The sequence below is a fragment of the Mus caroli genome, unplaced genomic scaffold (genome assembly GCF_978045245.1).
Source record: "Mus caroli unplaced genomic scaffold, Mus_caroli_1 scaffold_4, whole genome shotgun sequence".
NCBI classification, from domain to species: domain Eukaryota; kingdom Metazoa; phylum Chordata; class Mammalia; order Rodentia; family Muridae; genus Mus; species Mus caroli.
The window spans coordinates 154,441,999-154,469,650 of NW_028227259.1; the positions used below are offsets into that span (position 1 = coordinate 154,441,999).

A 27,652-nucleotide genomic window follows, 5' to 3' on the forward strand; every position below is an offset into this window, starting at 1 on the left:
CAGATGACTCAGAGTCACCGTTTAACCCTTGAAGGGCACTTAAGGAGTCAGTGCTTTCAGCAAAACAATTTCCAGGGGCCGGCAAGACGGCTCAGTACTTAAAAGCACTGGCTGCTCTTGCAGAGAGAACCTGGGTTCAATCTCAGGCACTCATGAGGAGGCTCACAACTGTTTGTAACTCTAGTTCCAGGAGATTTAACAGTCTCTTCTGGCCTCCAAGGGTGCTGCGTGCCTGTGGCGTACAGACGTACGTGCCCCCGAGACACCCATATGCATAAAATACTTTACATTTGTTTTAAAGGAGCTTCTGCTCCCATTTCCCTTTCCTTCTTGCTAACAGAGATTCCCACCCGAGTCTCCTCACCAAGGTGAGGCTGGTGGACCTGGTCATTTCCCAGAGAAGGGTTGATCCTTGGAAGACCACAGAGAATTTTGAGTGAATGAGTGAGTGGGGGAGGTGCACCTGGTCGGAAGAACACTGCCTTCCTGGTGGCTAGGGTTCAGGGGCACACACCTTGTGACAACACATGCCAGTGTTTGCACGAGGCTCTTCTGGTTGACTGTTCTTCCTTGCCTTTGTTCTCCGAGTGTGTCTTTAGACCAAGGCTGGCAGTCTGTTGAAAGACTCGCTTCCCAGGCACAATGAATGATACATTGTCTTCCCCAGGGTTGCTTGCCCTTGCTGCCGTTTAGGCAGGGCTGAGGCAAGGCTGCAGGTGATGTTTGCTCAAATGGTCTTCCAAGGCCTTGTTAACGTGCCTCAGAGGTCTCTTGGCCCTGAAACCTTGACTGAATGAATGTATTCTCTACTAGGCTATGTCACGGAAGAATAATGGAGAGATACAATCTTCTTAACACTGGCATCTCTTAAGAACTGCCAGATTTTTTTTTTTTTTTTTTTTTTTTTTTTTTTTTTTTGGTTTTTCAAAACAGGGTTTCTCTGTGTAGCCCTGGCTGTCCTGGAACTCACTCTGTAGACCAGGTTGGCCTCGAACTCAGGAATCCACCTGCCTCTGCCTCCCAAATGCTGGGATTAAAGGCATGAGCCACCACTGCCTGGCCCTTATATCTATATCTTAATACGTGTATCTACTAAATTTTTAGAAAGACTGACATATACATCATTGGACAAATTAAATGTAATTATTTAATGGTTAAGATTGGTTCTAAAACTTTACCTTTAAAATATTTGGGTTTGTGTGTGTGTGTGTGTGTTTTAATGAATATAACCTACGGAGTCCCTTTAGTGTTGCTCATAACCACATATACATAACTATATGACCACTTGGGAATGGATAACCATTCAGAGGTCTTATTCCAGGCAGAGACTGATTCGCCCTCGTCTAGAAGCCATCAATTGCCTGTAGCTCTTCATCTAGGAATGAGGCCTTAGGAGATCTGCCTCATTCTCAAATGCTGGCCTGTTAACTGGCCTGGGTGTGTAGAGCTGCCATAGGCAGCCATATTGTTGAGATTTCATGGCTGTGGTTCCCTGTGATGTCTAGAAGACTCTATCTCGAATCAGACATCCTGCTTCTTGGGTTCTTGTACTCTTTCACCCTATCTTCCAGATGTTCCCCGAGGCTTAGGTTTAGGGATTGGACTGTAGATGCATCACGGGGAGCGGGGAGCCCCCTGGTTAGCTGTTTCTGCATTTCCATGAACAGTGACTTTCTGTAATGGTCTCTGTCTGCTGCACAAAGAAGCTGTTGAGGAGGGGAGAGTCATTTACAATGCAGCCTAGGTTATACTGCGAAGCCTTACTTTGGAGACGCGTTGGGTTTCTAAGGCCAGTGAGGAATGCGTCCATGACAGATCCATTGATTGCCGTTCTTCTCACTTTAAGGATTTGGATTGTGGCACCAACAACTGGCCAGCGGTCTGTCACCTTTTCTCAGTAGAAATCAGGGTAGAAGAGAAGCTTAGGTGTTAGTCTGAGGCAGTTTTTTAAGTTATTGGTGTGGGGACGCACATGCCCATGCTGTGGCCTGCGCGTTGGAGGTCACAGGTCAATTTTACAGAGCCTCTTCTCGCTGTCGTCTTTACCCTTACACCACGATCAAGCTCAGGAGCTCAGGCTTGTACTGCAACACCTCTACCCACTGAGCCGCCTTGCCAGACCCTTGGCAGCTTGTGCCCCCCCATACCCCGCTATTGATAACCAGATGGTAGTAGCCATGCACAGAAGCAGTGGCAGGTGGTGCCCTCTATTGGCATAGATCTCACAAACATCCACCCCCACATCTAGCTCTCTCAGCATCCTATGCTCACAACCTTTTGTGTAGACCTGGGAGATCGGGATTCCTCGACCTTTGACCTTTGGTAGCAGTTGGCAATGGAGCACTAGGGCCTAGGATGCTGTGACCTGTGGTCCTTACTGACATTGTCCATGCAGCTGCCACAGCTGAGCAGCCACTACTGCGTCTCCTCTGCCACTGCTGTCCTGGCCCTGCCTCCTCTGCTTTTACTAGCTTGGCCTACTGTGTGCAAAATAAAGACCATTGGGAAACCTGGTGTGGTGACTCATACCTGCTCTTCTGACACTGAAGAGGCTAGCCCGGCCTGCTAAGTGGACTCAAGACAAGCTTGAAGTACAGAGGAGACCCTGGTTCAGAAAGAAAGAAAGAAAGAGAGAGAGAGAGAGAGAGAGAGAGAGAGAGAGAGAGAGAGAGAGAGAGAGGGAGGGAAAGAAAAGAAAAGGAAAGGAAAGGAAATGAAAGATAGAGAAAGAGGGAGAGGAGAGAGAGTGGGGGAAGGAGGAGAGAAGAAAAGAGAGAGAGAGAGAGAGAGAGAGAGAGAGAGAGAGAGAGAGGGAGGGAAAGAAAAGAAAAGGAAAGGAAAGGAAATGAAAGATAGAGAAAGAGGGAGAGGAGAGAGAGTGGGGGAAGGAGGAGAGAAGAAAAACCACTTGGGAAAAGACCCTTTTTGTTTTTTGGGTTTTTTTTCAGACAGGGTTTCATTATATAATGGTTGGCCTGGAACTTACTATGTAGCCTAGGCTAGCCTCATACTTAGGAGTTTCCTGAGTGCTGGGATTATAAGCCTTTTTTATTGGGCCTGATTTTGCAATATCAGAAAAGTCAGCCCAAAAGAGTGTTCGCCTAGCCTTCTCAGGAGGTGACCAGAACAGCTGGTTGATGTAGACTGGAGGGGGAGGATGCATACCCTTCAGGGGTAGACTGTCACCGCACTGTCCCATTTGTAGGAGTTACTGTATTCTGTCCCAAGGCAAGGAGGCAAAGTGTGGTGTCCCCTATCGCCCCTCCCCCTATAGTCACCCTCTCAAAGGGGTGGGGGCTGGGCAGAAAAGCCTGTCGGGTCATCTAGAGTTCAGTGAGGCTTCTCCTTAGCAGAAAGGCTGGTGAGTATGTTACAAATTATTTGACCAATCTTGGCCTGGGCTGGGTCTTTGAGAATGGGGTTTGTACTGAAGCCTTCACATAACATGGCTTCCTCAGGGCTGTAAAGCAGCAGGTGCCAGCATGAGGGCAGCCTGGCTGGCTGGCTGAGTGACAGGCCTCTACTTAAGACAGCCCAGGGCGCCAGGAAAGGGTGAACAGCTATCAATTAGGAAGTCAATGTTCTGCATATTTATCAGTTAATAAATACCAGGAGTGCTAACAATAAGCAATAAAAACCGTATTATCCTATCATTGGTATCAACCATGTTTGACCTCACATCTACTGGTGCCTAACTCCTACCCAGTGCCTCAAGGGAGAAGGGAACCAACCCACAGGCTCCCAATTGTTCAGTGGTTCTTAAATATGATTTCTTCCAGCAGTACTTAGGCTGGTGTCTAACTACTTTTGTTGCCTCTCATAACATAATAGGGCAGGGAAACTATAGCAAGCAGGGGAGTGGAAGTAATTACCCAAGAATCGACAGTATAAGCTTCCTTGGGCTCCGGGCTTCTAAATGTCTCTGTTGGCCACACTCCTTCCTGTAGGCGTGCGAACTTCCTGTCCTGGGGGGCGTGGCCTTTGATTTTAAACTGAATAGTATTTGCCGTGTTGCTATCTGGCTTTTGTTTTGTTTGTGTTTAGAGATGGGGGTCTTACCTCCCAGGCTGGCCTGGAACTCACTTTCCTCTGCCTCAATCACCTTAATGCCAGGATTACCAGCGTGTGTTGCCACTGGAAAGGAAAAATTTTATGAAATTAGATTAAGGATTAAAGAAAAAAAAACCTTTAAAGCCATTCATCCCAATATGTGAGGACAACTGTGGAATGAGTGTTGGGAATGGAACTGGGGTCCTCTGGGAGAGCTGCAGGGACTGTTAGCCACTGAGCCATTTCTCTAGGCCTTAAAAATGGGTTCATTTTCATTTTATGTATATGGTCGTTTGCCCATGTGTACATTACAGATATTCAGTGCTCGCGGGGAGCAGAGGAGGGGGCTGGATTCCTTTGAACTGGAGTTACAGATGGTTGTGAGCAACCACGTGGGTGCTGGGATTCAAACACAGGTCTTTTGCAAGAACAACCAGTGCTTTTAACCACTGAGCCATCTCTCCAACCCCAGTTTCTTCTCCTCCTGACGTATATCCTTAGCAAATGTCAAATCATTTCAATGTATAATAATGATTTAAAATGGAGTTCTTTCTACATTGCTTCACTGTTTCCCCCATGCATTCGTAGTAGAGAAAACCATCTACACCCAAACAATTCGGAACATTAGACATATTTTTTTTTTTTTTTTTTTTTTTTTTGGTTTTTCGAGACAGGGTTTCTCTTTATAGCTCTGGCTGTCCTGGAGCTCACTTTGTAGACCAGGCTGGCCTCGAACTCAGAAATCCGCCTGCCTCTGCCTCCCGAGTGCTGGGATTAAAGGCGTGCGCCACCACGCCCGTCTTAGACATATTTTTTATTAAAGATTTTTTTAATGCATTGTTATTTCCAGGGTTTTTGAACTGGCAAGGTCTGCCTTTCTTATGATTAAAATGTACTTAGGTTGCTATTCTTCATGGGCTATAAATCTGCTTTTTTTTTTAATGCTGTCTTCTGATTTTATTATCAATGCTGGCCATCTGCTGACAGTCGAACAGCTGTCTCCTCACCCTGTCAGCGACCTTCTCCCTCCACCCCTCCCCTGTAATTTGTTGTTTAGTTCAACATACACTGCAGCCGGAGGACGGGCTTCTTAATACTGTCTGTAGAGGCGAAAATGGCCATATGGAGCACTGGATGTGGCTCAGGTAGTAGACTGCTTGTCTGGGTTGCATGAAGTCCTGGGTTCAATCCACAGCAGTAGTCAGACTGGGTAGTCACACCTATGACCTCAGTGCTTAGACATGCAGGCGGGAACATCCCAGACCCAAGATCCACCCTCAGCTACACAGTGAGGTGGAGGCTGATGGGTGGGAGGGTGGGTGGGGTGCTGGAGGAGAAAGGAAGTAAGGAAAGGAGGGAGGGAGGGAGGGAGGGAGGGAGGGAGAGGTTAGGTAAGTTGGAATAGGTCGGGTACGGAGGACATCATCAAAGATTGTTCTTGCTGGACATGATAGCACATACCTGTGCTACCATCCCTCTTGAAACTGAGGCAGGAAGATTGCGAGTTCAAGGGTAGTCTGGGTTGTATAATGAGACTTCTCTCAAAAAAGTACGTGGAGTCACTCTCTGGATGTCAGCCGGCTGGGTTTCATTTTGGGGACATTTCTGCCTTTAAAAAAATGAAAACTTCTTAGAGACAGATTCTTAAGTAGGACCTCTGAGATGACTGTTGTTTAGAGCAGGACTCTGAGATGGCTGTTGTTTAGCAGTTGTAATTCATATGAAGAAAGCAAGGTGATAGAATAGAAAAATCAACGAATGTAGTGACACTCGAGCTAATCTGAATCATGACCACAGGCAGTGGTGTTTTAGTCTTTCCCATCAGCTCCCTCTGGAGTGGCAGTTGCCTGTCTTTTAAGGTAACAGCAAAGACTTCCATTTACTATATGGGAAGCATAGAGGTCCGAATCAAGTTCAATTTCACCGTAAAAGGTAGCTCCTTCCTATTGGCTGAGGGGATTCCACCCTGTCAGTAAAGGGCTTGGTGGGTGAGCAAACTGAGTTCAGATTTCTAGCACTCAATGAAAAAGCTGGACATGGAGACAAGAGTTTCTGTGCTGGTGACGTGAGAGAGTGAGGGGTGGGGGAACAGTCACATCCTAGGAGCTCAGTAGCCATCCAGACTAGCTAATCAGTGAACTCCGGGTTCAGTGGGATATCTTATCTCAAAAAGGAAAGAAGACAGCTCATGTAGACTCTGGTCTCTACACTCAAGCTCATACATGCATACATGCATGTGTGAAATTACACATGCACACACTCACATACACACACACACACACACACATTGTGGGGGTTAGTCTGTTTTTCTACTCTCTTTGGTTTATTTTGTTGGGTAATTGGCATCTGTACAAGGAGTGAAAGATAAGCCAAGAATTGTGTACCACCCTGTAAACCCAGCACTTAGGAGACAGAAGCAGGGGATCAGGGTTTTGAGATCAGCCTACATAACGTGAGATAGTCTCAAAAAACAAAAATCTAGGCTTGTCTGTGCATGGCTGTAATCTTGAGTGTTTGGAAAGCGGAGGCAGGAAGATCAAGAGTTCAAGCCTAACCTCAGCTACATACTTTGTCTCAAAACAAACAAAAAAACAAAAGCTGGCCCTTGAAAAGGAAATTCAGGCGAATCCTCAATTCAAAGCCATCTGAGGCTGTACAATGAGCCCAAGGCCAACTAGGCATCTGTGGCTACAGGAGCCGCCTTAACAAGCAAACTAATAAACAAGTCATTTTTCCTCTATGTCCACTGTTTTAAGCAGCGTTCTGTGAATTGAATTACAGATCTTATCACTTGTAAGGCTATTAACACAAGAGCCTCGAGGCTTACAAACAACACTTAAAAAAACAAAAAAGAAAATGTATTTTCAAGTTAGGAACTGAAAGAACAACCCCAAACTTCAGACCGGCAAACACGGACACCTCCACAGACACAGTGTTGTCTTCGAATTATTTTGGATTCTTTAATCAGGTGTCACCGATGCCACACTGCCGTCACAGTCAGCTCTGTAAAAATAAACTCTGAGTCCCAAGTGTGCAGGCTTCAGGGGGACATGGGGGCATCTCTGCTGGCATTGGCCTCTTGGAGATTGCTCTAAGTGTCCGTTTTGGTAATGGGACATTCTTCCCCTCCCCGGGGAATGTGTCCACTTCCTCCAGCCCCTCTTCTTCCATGCTGCTTTGTAATTCCAGCCTCCATTACTGAAGAAAAACATTCAATTAGTCCCAGTCAAGAATAGAAAGTGACTTGGGATTCCGGCTCTTCACAGCTGTGTCTGTGTTGGGGAAGATTTTCATTGACCTCATAGAATTCTTCTGAGAATAATGCTATTGAAAGATCAACTTGTACAGCCGGGGGTGTTGTGGTTTGTGCCTTTAATCCCAAGCATTCAAGAGGCTCAGGCAGACAGGCTCTGTGGGTTCGAGGCCAGCCTAGTCTACATATTGAGTTCCACGACAGCCTGTGCTATGTAGGGAAACCCTGTCTCAAAAACAATTGCTTCCTTTACGCCTTGGTTCATTAGCCTGTTGCTGGTTTCTTTTGAGGCACACACTTAATATTAGTAAATACTAGCTTCTTTATTATTATTATTATTATCATCATCATCATATTTGAAACCAATCACCTTTGAAATTTACAAGTTGCATCAACAGGTGTCTGTTTTCCCTCCAGGGCATGTGGTTTCTCGCTGACTCTTGGCTTCCTGCAGGAATTCTCCACTTTGAGTTTTGTCTGGACGAATGCAAGCTGTTTAAAGCTGTTTGTACTTGTAGCCCAGAGGCCCTGGTTCCCAGAGCAACAGCTTCTCATCCACACTGTCTTATCTCTGCCCTGAGGAGGTTTCTCCAGCATGGGGAGACACAAGCCGTGCCAGTAGGCTCTGCGGGGCGGCACGTGTATCTGGTTTGCGTGGACTGTGGGTCAGGCTCATGTTCCTGGAGTGCCCGAGCGGCTTCGCTAATCTGTCAGTATAGTATGTTCTCGTGGATAAATATAGACAGACGGGGCACTCTGAGTTATAGCTCACTGTGCAGCTGGTATGAACAGCCCGTCCTGGAGGGAAGGCTTGTTTTAGTTTTTTTCTACTGTAGGTTTTCCCTCATCTGACAAAAAATACACGTTGGACCTTATGATAGCTGTGAGCAGCAGGACCATGGGACCCATCATTAGGCTTTTTGGCTGTGAAACGTAGTCCGGGTTGCTCGTCTGGGCCGGTTGGATTTCATTTCAGGCCCATGGAGATTACAACGGCTTGTTGGAGAAGATCCTGTGTGATCAGCCTCATCAAAGGTCTGGGTAGGTTTGAAGGGCTATTCTGTGGGGTGGTGGAGAACTTTCACACTGAGAGCAGGAGACTTCCCCTCTTCGTCTTGCGGGGGGGGGGGGGGGGTGGGGGTGGGGCCGGGTGGGGGGAGCAGGAGTGGGGGAGGGGAGCCTCTTCCTCCAGGCACAGGGACTGACTTAGAACATGGCCGTTCAGACAGGATCCAAGGCCTCTCAGGCCTTCTGTTTGGGTCTGTAACATCTTAGGAGTAAGAGTTCTACTTTCATATGGCTCCATGGACAAGCAGCTGGGATGAGATAGGAATTTTTCTGTACACACAAACGACACTAAAGAGTTTTACATGGCTGTGCTGGAAAATGGCTGACCCCAAGGGAACACACTGGAAGCATTTGGAAAATCGTTGATGCTACAGAATTTGTTATTTCAGTATAAGCTTGATATATTCTAAATACTTGTGTAAATCCCCCCGGTTTGTTCTAAATGTGGAAAGCACCCTAAATTTATCCTGTTTCCTGTGCTTTCTGACTTAGCCTTCTCCAGCATTTAAAACATAAAATACTTTTCTTTTTTCTTTTTTGTTAATGAATTTAAAGTCATGGTTTGTGTTGGTCAACATTAAATAGGTCCAGACTGCCTGCCAACCATCCCTTTGTCGGATATGTTCTCTCTAGACTGGATCTTAAAAGTTTATCTTTTTTTATACATTTCTATGAGTGTTACTCTACAAATATATATGTGCACCACACCATGTGCTTGGTACTTGGGGAGATCAGAAGACGGCATCAGATCCCCTGGAACTGGAGTTACAGAGGGTTGTGAGCCACCACAGGGTACTGTGAACTGAACCTGGGTCCTCTGAAAAAGCAGCCAGCACTCTTAACCACCGAGCCATCTCTCCAACACTAAGAGCCTTTTTTAAAAAAATACATTTATTGCTTTATTTGTCTGTGTGTGTGTGTGTGAGAGAGAGAGAGAGAGAGAGAGAGAGAGAGAACATGCGCATACATGTGTGCTCATTATGTAGATGCCAGAGGACAGTATGTGGGGATAATTCTTTTCTTCTATGATGTGGATCCCAGGAGTTGAACTCAGATCATCAGGCTTGATGTCAGGCACTTTTATAAGATAAGCCATCTCCTAGTCTCCCTGGACTGAAAATTTAAATATCACATAACCGTTCCAAAAGATTAATGAGATGAAACTCCCATGACAATGTTAATTCCATGCATCCTGGATGGTGCCTGTTCAACTCTCTCATGGTGGTAGGAAAAGCTTAATTTGTAAGTGGGACACATTTAGAGCACATTGCTCTAACAGAGGAGAAATGGTTTGTTTATTAAAAATGACTTATGAAAGATCAGGAGACTGAATGTAGTTATTCCGTAATGCCGTCTTTACTGATAATTTTAGATACCTGGATGTGATGATAGTGTGTCTATTTCTAGGAATAAAGTCTCCTCTAGGCATTACTTGGCCTCTTCATTTTTGTGGTCTCTGGAGTATGGATTTGGGAAGTTTCTCCTTTGATAATTTTGTCAATATATGATAGGCACATAAGTTAAGGGATAAACTTAAAATTTGGGGTATGTTAATTAAACATAAAAAAAAAAACCTCTAAAACCCTACATCTTGACAGGGCTCATGTGAAATGCTTGAGATTTCTATGGTATGACTTCCTGGTCATATTGCAGACTCTCCTAACAGGGCAGTCCTTTTCTTCATGGTCTCCCTGACTTCTGCCTTCTTTACTCATCACTCCTTGTCTTGCCATGCCTGTCTGTCTGTCTTTCCTTCTGTTTGTTTGTCTTCCTTCCTTCTATTCTTTCTTTCTTTCTTTCTTTCTTTCTTTCTTTCTTTCTTTCTTCCTTTTGTTGTTGTTGTTGGTGGTGGTGGTGGTGGTGGTGGTTTTGGTTGTAGTCCTGGTTTGTTGAGATAAAGGTTTCACACTGTAGCCCATGCTAGCCCGGAACTCACTCTGTAGCCCAAACCGAATTCAAACTTGTAGCAATCCTCCTGCCTCAGTGTCCCCAGCTCAAAGATGGCAATCTTGAAGTACCATGCCCAACATTTTGGGGTTTTTTGGTGGAAGCAGAATCTCACTATGTAACTCATCTTGGCCTCAAACTCTCCAACTCCTGCCTCAGCTTTTGGATTGCTGGACTTAATGTATGTGTCACCATGCCAAGCTCAGTTGTCTTTCTTGTCATAATACATAAAATCTACTTTTAGAAGGGCTCAGTATCAACAAATCCACTTAGGTGCCTTGATAGATTTAGGTCCATCTTAGATTATAAACACCTATTAGTCTATATTAAGTGAATCTGACAGTCATTGAAACATTTAAAAAGTAATGTATAATTAATAGAGCCTAAAATTACTTATTTTTATTTATATAGATATATGAATGTCTTGCCTGCATGTATAAGTGTATACCGCATGTGTGCAGTACCCAGAGAGAAAAAAAAAAAAAAAAACCTATGAACCAGATATTTCTTAAATATTTCGGTGTTGATAAAAATAAAACACTAACCAACCTATAATGATGGGTAATGGATCCCCTGGAACTGGAGTTACAGGTGTTGTAAGCCATCATACGGATGCTGAGAAACAAACCCAGGTCCTCTGTAAGAGCAGCCAGTACTCCTAACTAACCACTGAGCCATCTCCCCGGCCCAATTTGTTGAACTTCTATTTTATCCAGTGCAGTGGAAACACATCATATGCTATAGACATTTGGAATGTAGATTTTGTGATCCTGTGTATTATACAATGTTCGTGTAACATAGCTTTCTCCAACACATATTGCACACCTAGGTGTGTTTATATAACATATACTATAGTGCATATTGTAATGTGTGATGTACCTGTATACAGTTATATACTTACAGAGTACATATTCTATTAATATAGCCAGTACTGTCTCTTTGATTTACAGCCTTTGTTTGCCAAAACGTGGCAGCTGCTGACATATTCAGAGTAGATCCACAGACAGCATGTGCACAGTCTTGGTGTGTTTATATAATGGACCACCAATGATTCATCTCTTGCCCTTGAAGCTTGATGACTTACGTGCCTAGTAGATACCTCCAAAAGCGACTTGGTCATTCTGGCAGCCCTCAGATAACTGTCTGTGAACAGCTCTGGTCACTCAGCATCTGCAGCCTTTTAGACTAGTACCTGCAGCATAAACACATTCTACACAGACCTAGAACACACACGTGCCTGCCTATAGACACAGCCAAGACCAGCAGCAAGCAGAACACCATCTGTCACTCTTAAACTTTCCGTTCTATTTCATCAAAGTTAAGATGAGCTATAGGTGTCTCTGTGGCCCTGTTCCTAGTTAATGGGCCACAGACTGCACCTTGACAAACATGGCTTCAAGAATTCCGTAAGTCAGGCATTCCCAATGCACCACAAATTTCACTCTCAGCTGCAATTACAGGCTGTACATTATGTGCATGCGTTATTTTACTCTGGAGTACCCTGATGTTTGATGTGTAAAGAGTATCGTGCGGCTGCAGAAATAGCTCTCCTCGTAGTCCTGAGGGGAGCCTTGCAAGGTTGAATGTAGGCTGTCCAGCTGGAGTAATTCATGACCTTGTACCTATTAATGCTTCCTTGGCACTTAATGCACCAAATCTCCATGGATGCTGAGCATTAAAGCCTTAGACTGTGCCATGGAGTGGCAACACGAAGGGAATAAAATAAATTCCTCACCCCATGGCATAGTTAGGAGGACAGAAAAAAAAAATATGCTTACTGTGTCAGGTGGCAGCAATAAAGGTGACACAGAGTTGGCAGGAAGGAATACCAAGGAGCGATTGGCCAGAACAGCTCTTTGTGAGCCCAGCAGAGGACCAGTGAACCGCCAGAACCTGTCCTGCCACACTGATAATTCCTATGACCCAGAAGCACCCTTCATGGTATTGATCACCAGTTATTCCTGGTTCTTAGTATCAGTGTCTCCAGTCCAGGGAAGCCGGTGCTCACAACTCCTGGTCACAGATGTGTGTCTGTCCCCATTAAGTCCATTACAGCTGCCTGGCCAGCATTTAGCTCTATGTAGCCATATGTCTATGTGCATTTATGTAGACTGCCTGTCTCCCAGCATGCTTTGGGCTATGGCTCGCTCCTCAGTGGATAGGGTGACGTGTGGAGTAGAGTGGGTGTTCAGGAAACATTTGATGACTGAATGAATGGACGCTTGAGTGAATGGATCCTAAAGTCTGGTGCTCTTGCAGAGATGGTTCCGACTGTGCGGTCCTGTGGCATCACATGCTTGTAGGTATAAATTCTTACATCTTTGAATCTGTCTTTTAAAATTTACCTTTGTAGTCTCTATAGAAATTCCCAGAGTATCTTGTGCACACCAGGGCCTTAATGACAATGTGTTTGTCATCTAATGAATTTGTTAATTGACCACTTTACTAGTATTCCAAAACAAAGAATATTTCCATAAGGAAACCATTTTAGAGCGTGAGTGTGGAGACCAAAGAATGGCTGAGTGACACCCTGCCCTTTTTTGCGTGTACATGTCTTTCTGTATAAATGCTCCCAGACCACACTACGCAGTGCAGTTTGGGTTATGCACCACACTAGAGGAGATGAACCCTTAGTGAGCCAATGTGAGCTGATCTGAATTCTAGAGTCCAGGTTTTTTTTATTTAACAGTTTGTTGGCTTTAACATAGAATCCTTCAGTTATTGTTATTATAAAACACAGGACAGATTTTTTTTAAAAAGTCATATTTTATTTATTTATTTATATTTTGTTTTTTTGAAACAGTTTCTCTGTGTAACCTTGGCTGTCCTGGAACTCACTGTGTAGACCAGGCTGGCCTTTGAAGTCAGAAATACGCCTGCCTCTGCCTCCCGAGCGCTGGGATTAAAGGCGTGCGCCACCACTGGCAGGCTTTTATTTTGTTTTGATTTTCGTTATCATTTTGGTTTTGGGTTTATTTTTGAAACAGGTTATTGCTGTGTAGCTCAGGAGGCTGTGGGACTCACAGTGTAGCCCAGACTAGCCTGGGACTGACGGTAGTTATGGCTCATACCAGACTTGTAATCCTCCTGCCTCAGCCTGTTGAATGCTGTCATCACATGAATTCACCTTATGTCCTTCTGTTCCTCTGGTTTGTTTGCTTGTTTCATTTGTTGTGTTTTTTAAACCATCTTATTATGAAATGTCTAAACAAACTTAAAAGAGAAATGATTATATAATATACTATATATTGTCATACCCCAGTCTGACAGTTATCAAGATTTAGTCATATAGGTTTATTTAGGACCTGTTTTTCTTTACTAAAGTATTTTGAATCCAATGTAAGCATCATTTCGCTGAAGCCCTTTTAAGTATCCATTCTAGAAAACACAGATATTTTCTTAGCTTCCCATATTGCTAGGATTGTATCTAGCGAGGTTACCCACAATGCTTTGCTGTCACCTAACGCATTTCATATTCATGTTTTCCTTACCATTGAAGTGTGTATTTTCCCACAGCTAGTTTGGTTGAGTCAGGAATTTAGATCAAATCCACTTCCGTTTGGTTACACACCTTGAGTGCCCTGTGACCCTCCTGTGTTTCTTGATTCGTTGACTTAGAGAGACTGGCACACACATATAGAATGACCCTAATTCTGTAGGATCTCTTTGCTTTCTTGTGATGACATCGAGCTTGTGCCTGCTTCCTGTTACTCCTGGTGTATGGATACTATCTCTAGTCTTGACGAATCCACAGTTCCCCCAGTGCTGTAATGTTGGAGTCAGGCCTGTTCTTTGACTGAGAAACTGAAGACTCGAGTGTCCTCCCCAGGTTACAGAGCCAGCAGTTGTCAGTGTTTGGGTACAAGAATTCTAACCAGCATCCTGGCAAGGTAGAGAGTGCTAAGGAAGTACTGTGAGACAGTAATCTAAATAGACTTCTTAAGCACCTTAATCACGATGTCACTGTGCCAGGAAAATATAACTCGTAGATTCTCTTTTTGAAGCAAAGTCAACACAGCAGAATTTCAGTCTAAGATACAGATACAGATCCTAGCAGATAAATAGTTCTTTTGTGCCCTGTTCGACACAGCAACGCCAGATCAGGTTTTGCTCTGTATCCCACTGGCTCCCATTCACCCTGTATGTCAAGACTACATTCGTTGGCTTGCCACGCAAAACCTAACTCGAATGGGGAAAATGTAAAACCTCCATTGTATGCAACCAACTTAAGAGTTCAAATTGATCAGTACACTCTGATGATCTCATCCACTCAGATCCTTTGTTGTGACATTGGATGACCTCACATTGACAAATAGAAAATAACCACAAATTTTCAGCTGATGGTGTGAGGGACATTGCCGAGCGCTTATAATGACAACGAGATGGTACATGGGATCCGTTATCCCATTGCTCAGGAGGCAGAGGCAGGCAGATTTCTGAGTTAGAGGCCAGCCTGGTCTACAGAGTGAGATCCAGGACAGCCAAGGCTAAACGGAGAAACCCTGTCTTGAAAACAACAAAAACAAAAACAAAGCAAACATATAAACAAACAAAGAAGACAAGACAGACCTGTGTTAGGACACTCTGGCCACTGGGTGATGGCAAAGCCTGCGCATATGCAGGGATGGATAGTGGGAAGATGGTGAGGAGATGTGGTGAGGGAAGATGCTCTGCAGATCCTACACATGCCTTAGTGCTGTTCTCTCAGCCTGAGGGGCCTTTCCCATCCATCTGTGTCTCCTCTGACCTGGGCCACACACCCACTGTCTGCACCATCTGCCCTCTGGTAACCCAGAGCAGAGACTATGCTGGCACAAGGTTTGGGAGACGCAGACACTAACATATGATATGCATTTTTTCAGTGTTGAATGTTAAAATGAGTCTTGAGGTCACAGCCAAGAATACCAGACTTCCTCCTGTGGCTGTAGGCACTTTAAGGGAGCGGAGTTGTACCTGGGAAGGTTGAGGTATTGGGTGAAGGTTTCCTCTGTAGAAAGGATAGGATAGAGATCTTTATTAACTCGTTAGTTCAAGAGAAGGTGAGTGTTAATTACTAAGTTTTTATTATGGAAGTTTTAAAAAGTGACTCCACTTTAATATAATATATTTGGATATATATATATATATAGTGTAAATATGTACCATGTGTGTGCCTGCCCTTGGAGACCAGGCAGGTAGCATTGGATCCCCTGGAACTGGAATTACAGATGGTTGTGAGTTGCCATGTGTTTGCTGGGAATTGAACCCCAGTCTTCTAGAAGATCAGCTGTCTTATTAATGATGAGCCGCCTCTCCACCCCAGCCTTTCCAGCAGAGTCTGGCCCAGGTAAAAGCCAGGCATAGGGACAGACACCTGTAACCCTAGCATCTGAAGTGGAGGCAAGAGAATCAGGGGTTCAAGGCCAGCCAGGGCTATGAGGCTAGCCTGGACTATATGTGACTTATGTGGTGGTGGGGGGAGGGGGCGGCAAGAACAAATTGGGAAAGAACACCTGAAAGAGCCTTTTGTCGGTTCTCCTGGAGAGAAGGGGGAAGTTGAAAATCAGGATTATCCTGCCTCTTACAGGTTATTTGATCTCCTTAGGGCAAGAAGGGACCTTGAAATGTCACTGTAACCTCAGCTTCCTTTGCTGGCAGGTCTTGGCAGACATTCCTTCAGGTTCTGGTGACAGTGCCTACTTTGAAAATCAGGGAGAAGTCTGTGTAATTGCATCTTAGCAGGTGACAGACAGCTAGAAGAGAAGCCACAGAGGTGTTGTGGTCATTTTCCTCAGATAAGATCCTGGAGGGACGGCAGAGAGAGGAGACTGGGGCAGAGGCTTGGTGCTGACTTTCCTGGATTGAACTCCCTGCCTTTCTCCCTTGTTCTCGGAGTGACCGATGGCAGGAGCGGTTTTATAAGGACATGGGTGGAAGGAGCTGCGTGTCCTCAGGGTATCTCGGGAGTGTCATGTCTGCTGTCACATTCTGAGGTGTGCCATTAGTCAGACTTTCGATGCCCCTAGATTCTTGCATACCTATTTCTCAGTGCATAGTGGCCCAAGAGGGCATGCAGCCTGGCAAAGCGGTCCCCATAGCCAGAAGACAAATGAGGCTGTCTATAGAAACTGCCTTACACCCTAAGTCAGTAAGAAACCTCATCCCCCAAATCACTTTTTTTTTCTTTTTTAATTTTATCATCTTTTGAAGTCCCAACCCTGCTCATGCCAGAGCAGACCCCATGTTAGCAAACTTGCCGTGTTCACTTTCATCACAAGCAGCAGATGTTACTGAAGTTATGGAGGGTCCTGTTGGTCTGGGGTTGGGTTTTTACCAGGACCACCTCTTATGTCCCTTAACACAGGAATGGTTGCTCTGTTATATATAGCGTCTACAGGCACACTTAATCATACGTTGTGAATATGATGAGCCCAGGTCCTCTGGAGCATCAGCATGGATTCTGGATTAGATTGAGCCAGACTAGAGGTTCCCCCAACACACTGCCGCCTGGAAGTTAAAATAATAATGTGATGGTCAGCAGGTGGAAGTGTATGGTTATTAATTAAAATATAGATTTTGATATATCTGCGTATGCTAGGTGTGTGTGTCTGTCTGTCTCTGTGTATGTGTGTGTGGTGAAGGAGGGGGAAGAAGAGGAGGAAGATTACTAAGAGTAGGCTTGTGATCCTCCTGCCTCAGTATCTCAAGTGCTAGCACTCTAGCCATGCATCATCAGACCCAACTTTGGACTTCAGCTTTTGCAAGCAATTGGCATAGCTGAGAACGCAACCAGCTATCTCTAAATTTAGGGTTTGGTCTGATAAATACGGGTTGATTTTAAAAGACAAGATGAGAATCCTGTCTGCTAATCATATACGTAATAAATACTATTACGCTAGAGACTGAGACTGGTGACCAGATAAGGCCACTGTGGGGGCCGGAGAGATGCCTCAGAAGCTAAGGGCACGGGCTGCTCTTGCAGAGACTAGGCTCCAGTTTCTCAGCCCCCTACATGGTGGCTCCCAACTGTCTGTGACTTCAGTTTTAGGGGCTCCGATGTCCTCTTCTGACTTCCACCTGCACCTGCACACACATAGCAACACATAAAAATAAACATGAAATTGTTTCGAGAAGAGGAGAAAACAAAAGTTATATTAAGTGTTCTTACTACACTAGAATGAAAATTGTTAAGTGATGTGGAAGCTTCTAGAATGTTCATGCAGCTCCCGAGAGCTCCCGAGGGCTCTGCTCTGTGACCTTAGCCGAGTCCACTTCCCTCTCTGGACCTTTCTGATCTTATTTGCACTAAGGAGACTGTTGCCTTCTAGGATCACAGTAAGGAGTAAGCATTTCTGGCATCCAAGGGGTCTCTTGTGGACCCCTAAGCATGCAGGAACAGTATTTAGAGGGCTGGGAAACTAAGAGTAGAGGAAAGTATTGATTCCGTAAGTCTTGGAACCAAGCCTGGGTCCTCTGCAGGAACTAACTGCCAGTGTTCTTACTCTACCTGACTCCCCAAGCTTCTGCTCCTTTGGAGAAGTTGCAGTACCTTTCAACTGTCTGTTTCCAAAGCTCCCTCATGAGTACAACAGTGGACCACTTACTAGTGCCCTCACACCGTTCGTGTGGCACATTCTCCACTTGTATTTTATGTGATGTTCCTGCAATGCTAGTAAACAAAGTGAGCCTTAGGGAACAACAAGACTTGGGGTTGAAGGGAGTCTTCGTTCTGAGGAACAATCTCTGGCACCTGAAAGTGAGCAAGGCGCTGAGAACCAACAGAAAGAAGACATTTGGGGCTGGAAAGATGGCTCAATAGTTAAGAGCACTGACTGTTCTTCCAGAGGTCCTGAGTTCAATTCTGAGCCACCACATGGTGGCTCACAACCATCTGTAATGGGATCTGATTTCCCTCTTCTGATGTGTGTCTGAAGAAAGCAGCGGTGTACTCTGTCCGTGTGTTCTGTCCATCCTTGCAACAGGATGGAAAACCAGGGGGACTGGCCCTCTTTTCAGAGTCATCTACTTTGTGACTCAAGGAAGAGGCACCCTGTACTTGTTGGCCATTCAACTTCTATCCTTCACAGGCTGCTACAGGCCCTGTTTCCCCTGAAGTGGGTGCACAGATTCAGGGCAGTGCACAGGGATGGAATGGAAGAGCAGATCCTGATGGCCAAGTGTGTCTGGACTTTCTTAGGCACACATACAAACATGCCTGGCTTCCACCCCTGTCTCAGCATCTCAGGCTGCCTCTTGTCAAGCCTAGAAAGAGGCTTCTGGCCACAGGGGCTTCTCTTCAGTTTCTCTTTCTATTTTGAACTTGTTGTCATCTGATTTTGTGTGTGTGTGTGTGTGTGTGTGTATGTTTGTGTACCTGTGTGTCTGGCTGTGTGTCTGTGTTTCTGTGTGTGTACGTGTGTCTACGTGTAGGTCTATGTTTCTGTGAGTGTGTATGTGTCTGTATGTGTGTGTGTTTGACTGTGTGTGTGTCTGTATATCTGTGTTTGTGTATGTCTGTGTATATTTATGTGTATCTGTGTTTGTGTGTGTCACTGTGTGTGTATCTGTGCCTATGTGTGTGTTTGTGTTTCTGTGTGTGCTTGTGTGTATGTTCGTGTATCTGTTTGTCTGTGTGTGTGTGATTAATCTGTTTTGTCAAAAAGTAGGCAGTACAACAAGGAAGAAACAGTGGCCCTCTTCACCAGCAGTTCCCAGTACCTAGATCTGATTTTGTGTGTGTGTGTCTGTGTATGTTTGTGTATCTGTGTGTCTGGCCAAAGCCTGAAGCCTGGATGCCCACTGAGCACCTACTGTCCAGGATTGAGTGAGGAGTAAGTGCTTGTGTCAGGTGAGAAACAGAATTACTTATGGAAAAATCTGACCAAGGACTGGGCCGTTTGCCCGCCATTCCTCTGTGCTCTCAGCTTCTTGAGGTCACACAGGAGGACAGCGAGGCTGCCTTTCCCTTCTTCCCAGCATCGTCATAGCTGTAGCTGAGTTACTGATCGATTGTAGAGGGTTGCTTGCATTGGTCCTAGGAATGCTGGCAAAGCAAGCAGGAAGATAGATCCAAAGTCATCCTCAGCTACAGGGAGAACTTGAGGCTATCCTGGGCTACACATGGTGCCTAGAAAAGCCGAGGAGAGGAGAGGAGAGGAGAGGAGAGGAGAGGAGAGGAGAGGAGAGGAGAGGAGAGGAGAGGAGAGGAGAGGAGAGGAGAGGAGAGGAGAGGAGAGGAGAGGAGAGGAGAGCAGGGCAGGGCACAAGAGAAGATTGTAGCGAAGTTAGAAACTCAACAACAGAGCTTTTCTTTCACTTCCCTTTTCTTCTTTCTTTTTGGACAGATGAAATTAGTGATGTGTGGATTTAAAGCAAGCAAATGCCCAGGGGAAGGAAGGGCTGATGATTTTTTTCTATGGTATGATTAGATAAAGGGCGGTCTTTCTGTTGTTATTCTTGAGGGTGTTTTGGTTTCGGTTTATTTGTTGTTGTCTGAGATAGGATGTTCTATAGCCTGGGCTAGCCTCAAACTTTTTCTCTTCCTGCTTCCCCTTCCTAAGTGTTGGGATTACAGTTGTGTACCACCAGGCTCACATGAGGGAGGAGCTGGCATCGATTTTGATGACCAAGCTGTGCAAACTTCCTGATCCTCAAATGCGTGGCTTCCCTGTGGGGAAGGCTTCACTAAAAGCCTTGTGGCGATTCTTCCTGAGAATGATAGCGACGAGGCTGGTACTTGTTGGAAATTGACGATGGTGAGATAAAGAAGGCTTTCTGAAACCAAGGAACAGATCCAGCTCAAAGGCCCTCACCCATGACCTTTACTGTGCCACCATCTCTCTAGGCTGGACTATGCAAACCCAGAGCCATCGTTGAAGCAGAGGCTGCTTCCCCTTCACTCTCTGCTTCTACTCAGGGGTACTTAGCTTGATACGTGGGTGGACTCTCCACACAGAGACATCAGATTGTAAGTACAGGCGGATGCTCTTTTTAAAGACAGCTGTGGATGGGTACTTTGGGCTTATCAATGGAGAGTCTGGTAAAGCGGGCAGGTATTCTGGTGCCTGGATCACAGCCATCTGTGACCTTGCCAGGGGTGTGCCAAGGGTCATTGTCCTGAACAGCTCCTCACTATCATTATGGGTTCAGTCTCAGGATCTTGTGATCTCGGGATCTTATGTCATCACAGCTACCGCTGGTCTCTAGAAATGCATTCAGCCCTGCGAGACACCAGGATAATAAAACATTGTTTCCCAAGGAAGGTTTTAGGTTGACATTCAGTTCTCTGGCTCTGAAGTGTGGTGACCTTGATACAGGAGGAAGATAGTGCAGATACGATGTCCCTCTGAGCTGGGACAGTGCCCTACTTCCACAAGATGTCTGTGAGCACTGGAGGCCAGGCAGGCATGAGCAACAGTGACCTCCATCAGCCGACTTGGATTATTTGCTGTAGAATAAGCACTCTCGATAAGCTGGGCTTTCAGTCCACATTTTACCCCTGTCCTAAGCTCACCTGATCTTAGTTTCTTCACAGGATAATTGACACCTGATTAGTACTTGGCTGGTAGATGCTAGAATTTTTTTTTCCTCTTAGAAAATCACAGTTCTCTTACCCGGTCATGGTGACAGATTGCTGTAATCCCAGCTTTTAGAGAGGCAAAGACAGGAGGATTGGCTCTGAGTTTGAGGCCAGACTCAAACTATAGAGGCCAAGTCTATAGAATGAGGCTCTTTTTGAAAGAGGTAAAGCAAAGCAAAACAAAAAGAAATAGGCGCTCATCTTGTTGGCCTGGCTGGCCTTGAACTCTAGACTCAAATGAGCCTCCTGCCTGGCCAGTATCTGGAGCTATAGAATTATACCACCACACTGAAATATTCTATACTCAGAATTCTACATGGCAAAATTCCATTAAAAACAGATACATTTGCATTCATATATGAAATTATTTTCGGCAACTATCTGATTAAAATACCTTTCCATTAAATTGGGTTCTGTGTGGAGACTACCCACCCCCCGCCCCCCAATTCCAGGAGCCTTGATGGCTACCCATGCTGGGAATCAGTACAAATATGACTCTACATTTTGTAAAACTCAAAACAGGAACTGTAACTTGGCTCAGTGGTGGTGAGGATCAAAAATTCAATCCACACCTTGGATGTCATCCATACAGCCTCTCTCCCTCTTTGATATGGTTTCTTTGAGAACTCCAAGTGTCTCGCAGTGTGTCCTGAACGTGTTCACTCTTCCATCTCTTCCCAGATTGCCCTCCTTCCCATCCACTCAACTCTGTATCTCGTCCTCCAAAACAAAATAAAACTCTTTAAGACCAACTTGTGCTGCCCAAAATGTTCTTTGATGTGTGGTCTAGACTGGAGCATGGCTGACTTGCCAGAGGTTGTGCTCTTCAAGGAAACAGGATCTTTTCTTTTCCAGAGCCCCTTCGCCGCAGTGGGGTTTGGTCTAGTGTGGGCTTGCACAGGTCTTGTGCTTGCATGCTGTTAGAGCCACCGTGAATTATTCGTGAAAATGGCCAGCTGCCTTCAGAAAACACTGCTTTCCTGTAGCTATGCACTGCCTCTGGCTCTTACACTCCGGTCCCTGAGCCTTGGTGGGGAGGTGGGTAGTCCCTTTACAGCTGAGCATTCTGTAGTCTCATGGCCAGTTGTGAGTCTCTGTGTTAACTACCATCTACGGTGTCTTAGTTAGGGTTTTATTGCTGTGAAGAGACACCATGACCAAGGCAACTCTTCTAAAGGAAAATAATTAATTGGGGCTGGCTTATAGATTCAGAGGTTCAGCCCATTATCATCATGGTGGGAAGCATGGCAACATCCAGGCAAACATGGTGCTGGAAGAGCTGAGAGTTCTACATGTTGATCTGAAGGCAACCAGGAGAGTGCTGAGTGCTGCATGGCTCTGGCAAGTGTATGCAGAGAGGGGCATAGAAAGACAGGCAGGACCTCCTTCTCTTGCTCTTACTGAAGGCCAAGCTGGCCTTGAACTCACCTGTATTACCCAGGCTGGTCTTGTACTCACAGAGATTCTCCCGCCTCAGTCTCCCAGAGCCAGGACTGCAAGCATGGGCTGCTGAGACCTTTCTTTCTAGCAGTACATCCGTTTGAGAGCAGCAACCAGCTGAGTTTTTTTAAATTGGCTCTTAGAGATTTGTGGAAGTAACAAGCCAAGAGTTTCTTGACTTATGAACCAGAAAACAGGGAGCCTGCCATTAAAAACTAGACAAGAAATCACTTTTCTGACACTTCTTAATCTACTTGCCTAGATTATTTAAAAAGAAGCCCCAAACATCTTAAATGTTATACAATTAATCTGCTATATCCATGTGATAAAGACTTTTGGAATGGTGTATTTGATTGTAATAAAAACACCACATGATCAAAATATTTAAATTCTAACAGCATTTCTAGAGAATATGAGCAGGCTATGATTTGAAGCACGACCTTTTTATGATTCAGTCTTACATTGATGATTTACTAACATATACCGTCTGAATATTTATGACTTTTTTTTTTCTGCCATTAAAATCCACTCTGTTTTTCAGCTTCTCCAGTTGGCAACGGTTACATCAAGCCTCCAGTCCCACCTGCTTCAGGCACGCATAGGGAGAAAGGACCACCGGCCATGTTGCCGATCAATGTGGACCCAGACAGCAAGCCAGGAGAGTATGTCCTCAAGAGTTTGTTTGTGAACTTCACCACTCAGGCTGAGCGTAAGATTCGAATCATCATGGCAGAGCCTTTGGTGAGTACAGACCATGAAAGGACCTCCTCTTAAATCCATCTCTGATCCGAAAATGACTGGTACTCTAGGTCCATGGGTCCCAGGTCTGTTCACCCAACCAAGCTCAGATCAAAACATGGAGAGCAGGGGTAGCGGGGGGATGTACTGCATATACTGAACAGGATGTGAGTCCCGAAAAAATATGGTATCATAGCAACTAACCCTCAGTATTTACACTGTAGTGGTTGTTATAAGGCACCTAGCAATGATTTTAAATTACTCAGAAGGATATACATAAATGATATGCAAACAATGTTATCTTGGTTTGGTTTCCCATTGTGATAGACACTATGACCAAAGGCAACTTGGGAAGGCAAGGATTTATTTCATCTTACAGCTCAGTCCATCGTTGGTTGAAGTTATAACTGGACTTAAAAGCAGGAACACAGAGACAGGAACTGAAGCAGAGGACATGGAGGATTGATACTTATTGTTCAGCCTGCTTTCAAATATAGGTATAAGTCATGTACATACTGTAGACATTTAGATAGGTAGGTAGGTAGGTAGGTAGATATACAGACAGACAGACAGTAGACAGACAGACAGAAAGATAGATAGACAGATATAGACATAGATAAATATTCATTGCTTGGAGTACTGTGACCCTCTATTTGAGGGTCTTATTGTTAAAAATGAGACTATGTGGCATTCTTTTATGAGACCAAGACCCAGGGTGCTTCCCTTAAGGTCAGAAGAGAGTTGGTGGGAAGGACCCATGTTTGTTCAAAAGCAAATATCTTTAGGTAATGAAGGGGCTGGTATCCTCAAAGCTACATCTGGAGAAACTCAGGAGAGCCAAGAGCTAGTGACATGGAAAGCAAAGCACTGTGGGTAATATGGCTACACACTGAGCAGGGTCTTCTGGGGCATGTGTTTTGTTTTTACTTTCTTCTGTAGTTAGAATGTCACAGACTTGACCTCCTGGGGCTATTTCTTGTTTGTTTGGTTTTTTTTCCCAAACAGGAATATTATTTTCTTTCAGGCTAACCCTCACAGAAACATACATGCTTCCGTTCATTGATGTGTAGAGCCAAAGACTAAGGAAAGTTCTTTCATGTCCTAAAAATCATTAGGCACTGTAGTTCTAAAATCTGAATAAAGGTTATTTAGCAGTTGACATTGATTTCTTTTTTCTTTTTTTTTCTTTAACACTCTCTTTGGGTTTTGTTGTTGTTTTGAGACAGAGTCTCAGACTGGATTTGTAGCAAGCCTGCCTTAAACTCATGTCTCCATCTCTGCTCACGTACTGGCATTATGATGCATCATCATGCCCTGCTCTGTTTAATACCTTGGTCAATGTGGTGTTATTTCTATTTCACATATAGATTGATGGATAAAAGGCAGGGGATATAATCCTATCTAAAGCCTTAGGGAGAGAAGAGAACCTTGCAGAAGGAGAAACAGAAGGAGGAAAAAGCAATTCTGATGATACCCAAGGGAGAGTGTGGCTGCTACTGTAACTGTTCAATAGATGGTGAACAATAGAACCTGCACCATGGCACATTAAAGTTTAAAATTCTATAGATGACTTTTCAGTACCCAGAGATCTATCCTTAGTGGAGGAAATATGATGAACTGTAAGAATGTCCTACAAAAATCAGATTTCAGTTTTCATCAATATCTTTATAAACATCTTTCAGTTGTTCAGCAGTATTTCTATTTGTACCCAAAAGATGCTCAAGTCAGAGTCATTAATATTGGATGGAAAAGTCAATAATTTTATTCTATTTTCTAATGCTTCATGGGGACATTTAATTGCCTATGTTCTTATTCATTGTTATGTTGGTTTGTCTTTCTTGTGGGCTAAGCAAGCTAAGTGAGGTCATCTTTGTCATTTTTATATTTTTATCTTATAGCATAAAAGTCAAAGGGAAGGCTCAGTGTCCCCACTCAGTCTCTGGTGATAGTTCAGCTGGGTATAGAATTCTGGGTGTAACTCATTTGTCCTATAGATCTTGAGACTATAGATCTTTGGAGCTCTGTTTCACCCAGTTGCCTCTCTGGTTTCTCTTGAAAATTCTCTTGTTTTATTCCTTTGTAGAAAATTTACTTTTTCTCTGTTTGCTTTTATGGTTTTCTCTTTGGCTTTGGAACTCTGCTTTTATTACTCTGCATTTGCATGTGAACTTATTTTTATTTTTGTGTTTGAGACTCTTTTTAAGTCAGACTTATATCATTCATTCATTCACCAACTCTGGAAAATACTTGACTATTCAGTATCTGAATATCACCTTTTATCCTTTTTACTCATTCACAGTACTAATTAATTAATTAGTTAGTTAATTTTTTTGAGACAGTGTTTCTCTGTATAGCCCTGACTGTCCTGAAACTTACTCTGTAGAACAGGCTGGCCTCAACCTTAGAGATCTGCCTGCCTCTGCCTCCCAAGTGCTGGGATTAAAGGTGTGTGCCACCGCTGCCCAGCTCCTTATACACATGTTTTTACTGTCTCTGTGTGTTATATCACTCATCCTTTTCCTGTTCTTCTTCCATTGCTAACCCTTCATCTCGAATGCTTACTGAGTAATATCCTCAGACCTACACTTTAGTTCACTAGTGTTCAAGAGAACTTGGGCTTTATCTGATATGTTACTTAATCCTCCTAAGCAGAATTTTGATTTCAGCAATTGCATTTTTAATCCTTAGAAGCTCTGTTTATTTCTCCTTTAATATCTATTTAAAGGTTTCTGGGGGCTTTGCTGTATTTTGTTCCTTACAGTCCCAGGTTTCTTTTATGCATTCACTCACCTTAATTGAATGTTTTCTGTCCTCCTATAAGTGAGTGTGCTGTAATACCAACTTTCAAAGGACCGTGTTTGTGTTTGTTATGCCTGGTAACTTTTGCCAATAAGGAATTGTCCTCACTGTTTTGGAGGTGAGTTTATATAAGGTCTTGTCTTTCCAGTGTCCCACCACTGGGGGCTCAAGGCTTCCTTTGTTATCTTTCTGGAGACAGCAGAAATGCTGCCAGGATCTTGAAACAAAGAGCCCTCCCACAGGCAGCCAGATGCCATCTCATCCCTTGCCCTTTGTGTGTCTCCTCAGATCAGCTCTGAGGTTTAGAAATCCATGTGTTCCACTCAGCCTTTCCAGATGTTGCACGGGAGCTCTGTGGTCCTTTTCGTCCAGTTTTCTGCCTTTGGCATCTGTGGAATTTTCAGTTTGCTCCCCAGGCTGATGAAAGTCAGAGTAAATGCCTGCATGTACAAACAGGGGTGCCTAGAGCAGGATGGCATGTCCCCAATTGGACATAGTGGAGAGAGACAGGGACAATATCTCTCTCTTTCCTCCCATCCTGTCTGATGAATCTTCCTAGGTGTACCTTTGTCTCTTTCATCTTGTTTGAAACCCTCATTTCATATTCTTCTATCTCTTGATTTGGCCACAATCTATCTTATCTGTACCATGCACCTGTGTAAACCCATTTCTTGCTGGCCACGTGCAGTGATGAATGTTCTGCCTCATGTAATTCTTTGCTTCTCTTCCTGCCCATCCATCACTGACTCTAGCTGTCTCTCACTCTTGCTCTTCTTTTTTCTCGCTCCACCTCTCTCTCTCTCTCTCTCTCTCTCTCTCTCTCTCTCTCGCACACACACACACACACACACACACACACACACACCATGTATATACTTTATTAGAACTACCATCTTATCCTCTCAGACAAGATATTGTCCTCACTGAAATAGAATAATTCAGTGGAGTAGATTAGAGAATATTATAGTTTTTTAAGAGTGGAAGTTGTTTTGTGTGGCTTTTGTTTCTGTATGTTCATATCAGACCTTAGTATGAACTGTATTTTCATGGGGGTTGACTTTTGGCTGCAGGAACTTACTTCCATACCATGTCTTTCTGCTCAATGCCATGCTTTGGGCCACGACAATTATAAACCTTCATAAGAGTTGCCTTTATAAAAGTTGCCTTGGTCATGGTGTCTCTTCAAAGTAGTGAAACCCCAACAAAGACTGAGGTTAACAAATAAAAGTTCACAACAGAAGACCAGGCTACCCTCTCACTGTGTTTCCAACAAGTACTTAGGTTACCATGGATGCTTTCTGTTTGTAAGAGAACATCCTGTCAAAAAAAAAGAGTCTATTCAGGCTTGTGGATCTAGAGAGAGCATGGTAGCAGGCCATATCTCATCAACCACAAACATAAAACTGAGAGGGAGTGAACTGGAGGTGGGGCGGGGCTATAAACTGCCAAAGCCCACCCACTTCCTCCAGCAAGGCTGCAACTCCTAAAGGTTTCATAACCTTCTAAAACAACACCACCTACTGGGCACCAAGTGTTCAAACCCACAACCCTGTGGAGAACGGTTCTCATTTGAACCACCGCATAGGCAAATGTTGAGGACCACGGCAGTGTAACCAGGATACGAAGTCCAACAGTGATGGTTTTCAGAGACAAATTGTCATAAAGACCTGAGGCTAGCAGAGACAGCAAGAAACAGCATACTGCCATGCCATACTGAGAAGCCAGGCAGCCCACCATGGGAAAGAATGGGTCATTCAGAATTTCAAAAAATGTTTCTGTCTTCCCAGGATGGTTCTTTT

At 44.4% G+C, this 27,652-nt stretch overlaps 1 protein-coding gene across 6 annotated transcripts in view; it reads left to right on the forward strand.

Moving 5' to 3' along the window:
* Positions 1-27,652, forward strand: part of Fry (FRY microtubule binding protein) — a 382,592-nt gene that overhangs the window by 177,053 nt on the left and 177,887 nt on the right. For 5 of the 6 annotated variants that reach the window (XM_085837475.1, XM_085837469.1, XM_085837470.1 and 2 more), the window contains one exon: positions 22,858-23,057. In XM_085837475.1, coding sequence (XP_085693601.1) covers positions 22,938-23,057 — 120 coding nt within the window. In that variant the 5' untranslated portion in view covers positions 22,858-22,937. Of the gene's footprint in view, positions 1-7,983; positions 8,345-22,857; positions 23,058-27,652 lie in introns of those variants that run through there. The other variant, XM_085837473.1, reaches the window with a different exon arrangement.